At 31.4% G+C, this 2,439-nt stretch overlaps 1 protein-coding gene across 1 annotated transcript; it reads right to left on the bottom strand.

Annotated features, from left to right (window-relative positions):
- Window positions 1–409: 409 nt before the first annotated feature.
- On the bottom strand, window positions 410–1,905 carry LOC124457148. The gene is made up of 3 exons (XM_047007434.1): window positions 1,776–1,905; window positions 1,341–1,383; window positions 410–659 (listed from the first exon to the last, which is right to left on the bottom strand). The coding sequence occupies exons 1-3, from the start codon at window positions 1,903–1,905 to the stop codon at window positions 410–412; spliced, it is 423 nt and encodes a 140-aa protein (XP_046863390.1).
- Window positions 1,906–2,439: the final 534 nt, after the last annotated feature.

Raw genomic sequence — 2,439 nt, forward strand, 5'->3', positions numbered from 1 at the left:
ATTGACTAAATATTTTAAATAATGCCTGTCTCTTCTATAAATAGCTGTAGTTACTTGAAATTTTTATGTCAACAACGACCATTTTAATTTTTTTTTTACAATTTGCTTAACTTAAAAGTCGTACATTGTACTTATCAGTTCGAATTTATGTGTTCACCAAACCATAATTGTGTTGTGGCATTATCTGATGACGCACAACGATGTGTAGTTACATAGCAAACATAATATCCAAAATTATCTTCTCCTCTATAACCATCACTATTGCTACAGCCTGATGATTGGAAATTCTTCAGATTGCATATATATTTAACATGGGTATTGTCTGTATGAAAAATATGTTCGTCATCTTGCCAGAAAGGAATGCTGCAATTTGTACAGTTGTAGCCTTTGATATCGATAAAACTGACATTTAGGCAAACGGCAGCGTTATTTTTCTGTTCCAAAATTGGTACTTTTCATGGGTTGCAACAACCAAATCTGTTTTATTCCAGTCTTTGTCACCGTATGAGCACGTGATACGCCATAACGTGTTTCCGCCTTCTTTTATACTCATCATTGCATCAAATGAAAGTCTGTGATCTTCCCATGTTTCATTTGTTTCATTTCGAGGAAAGTTTTTGTAAAATGGTTCATATTCATATCGAGCACGTAATTTAAAGCTGTATAACATAACCAATGTCCAAACATGCGCAGAATCAAACTGACAGCAAACTTTAACCATTTTACTTTCATTTGCAAAAATTTGATACCAACCATTTGAACGACCAAGAAAATTTTGACAAGACTTTGCTTTCTTTTCACAACGTTTACCTACAAATCCTTCTTCACATTCGCAAAAGGCGCGGACTTCACTCGAACTTGAGGTTGATAGTTGACATTTTCCGTTGCTATTTCAGTAATTTGATGGAAAACAGCAATCTATTTTCACATGACATGTGCCGTGAGGGTAGCTTAAATTATCCTAAAAAGACAGAAAACATATACATGTTATGATTTTGCAGATATAGGTTACCATTTTTAGTATTTATGTACCTTAACGGGACAATGAGATGTAAACAACTGTATTTACAATTTGTACGTGTATACTTAAATGCATAAAGAAAAAAATATAATTTTAACGACGTTCACGACTTATTTATATAATCACTTTGAGAGGCGGATATATTGGGCACTAAAAAAAAATTATTGCAGCGCAATTTAGACTCTATTTACATTACTAAGCACGTAATAAACAAGTTCATTGGCTAATGAATCACTTTGCTTTTGCTAATGATGAATGGAAAGAAGCAGCAATTTCTCCACCATAATACTATATTGTCTACAATTGTTGATGTATATACTTAACAACACGCAGTTCCATGACAACAATGCTGCACATATTTTCTAATAAAAAAAGGAAGATTAGCTCATGTCATAATTTGAGAGGCAGTGTAGGAAATTCTTGATAAATTCAAAGCTTTTGCAATCCTTAAAAAATTTTTCAATTGAAGATCGGGCTATAATTTTGCTCACAGCATTTTAAATAAGTTGTTTCTAAGATTGCAATGCTCACAGTTGTTTTTTCTAAACTTAGTTTCTAGTAATTGATTTGGATGCTAGTCTTTACAGCCCTACAGCAAAAAAAAACAACAAAATAACAAGAACTCCTCATTTAACTATTTTATCATCCAGCAATATCGCTCAGGCAGGGACATTTTTATTTTAATGTAATATTTTTACCTTTTTCTTCAATATTTTCATTGTGAAATGTTGACGTTGACTTTTCTCATTGTTACTTGTCTCGTCAGTTATGGTGGAAGAAAGAAGTTGACTCGCCGTACCACAAAGTTGAAATGATAAACATGAACAATCTTTTAAACATTGTTCTAGACATTCATCAATCTTTGAAGAAGTGATGTTTCTCATAATGAGGTCTGATGGCAGCGACCCATGGCGAGCATAAAGTTGGACATTGCCATTCATAAAGATAACATCAGGTAGACATAAAAAGTCGATAAAGAGAATGCAAAAAAACATTTCATATGAATGTCTATCTAAAGAAAAATTAGTAAATTAGTATACGATAGATAAATTACTGATATGTCAAGAAACCTTTTAAAAATTTCTATACACTATAATGTACAATTACATCAAAGTGAAGTTAAAATAAACGGATAGCGCGAAAATAACTTTTTTTAAAGGTGGTTTACAAAAATCAAACTTACATACAAATAAAAATGCGCTCATCGAATTGCATAAACACATTAATAAAATGAGTATAAAAAAATATGTGACATATCAAAATAAATGTCAAGTACTGTTTTAATTAGCTACTTATTATTGTCAAACTATGAGCACGTGTGTATTTGACTATCTTGGGAAATTCACTAAAGCTTGAGAGACATATTATGTTGATTTTTTAAAGACGACAAAAAAATAAAGTTCCTGCGATATATTTTA

The sequence above is a fragment of the Xenia sp. Carnegie-2017 genome, unplaced genomic scaffold, assembly GCF_021976095.1.
Source record: "Xenia sp. Carnegie-2017 unplaced genomic scaffold, XeniaSp_v1 HiC_scaffold_6, whole genome shotgun sequence".
Taxonomy (NCBI): Eukaryota; Metazoa; Cnidaria; class Anthozoa; order Malacalcyonacea; family Xeniidae; genus Xenia; species Xenia sp. Carnegie-2017.

Bases quoted from the DNA above. Each gene is read 5' to 3' on its own strand.
- LOC124457148 (XM_047007434.1), bottom strand. From the start codon at position 1,905: ATGAGAAACATCACTTCTTCAAAGATTGATGAATGTCTAGAACAATGT. The intron at 1,384-1,775 runs GTAACAATGAGA...TTTTTTTATTAG, and splicing joins CACCATAACTGACGAGACAA to AAAATATGTGCAGCATTGTT. The intron at 660-1,340 runs GTATATACATCA...TATGTTATACAG, and splicing joins ATGGAACTGCGTGTTGTTAA to CTTTAAATTACGTGCTCGAT.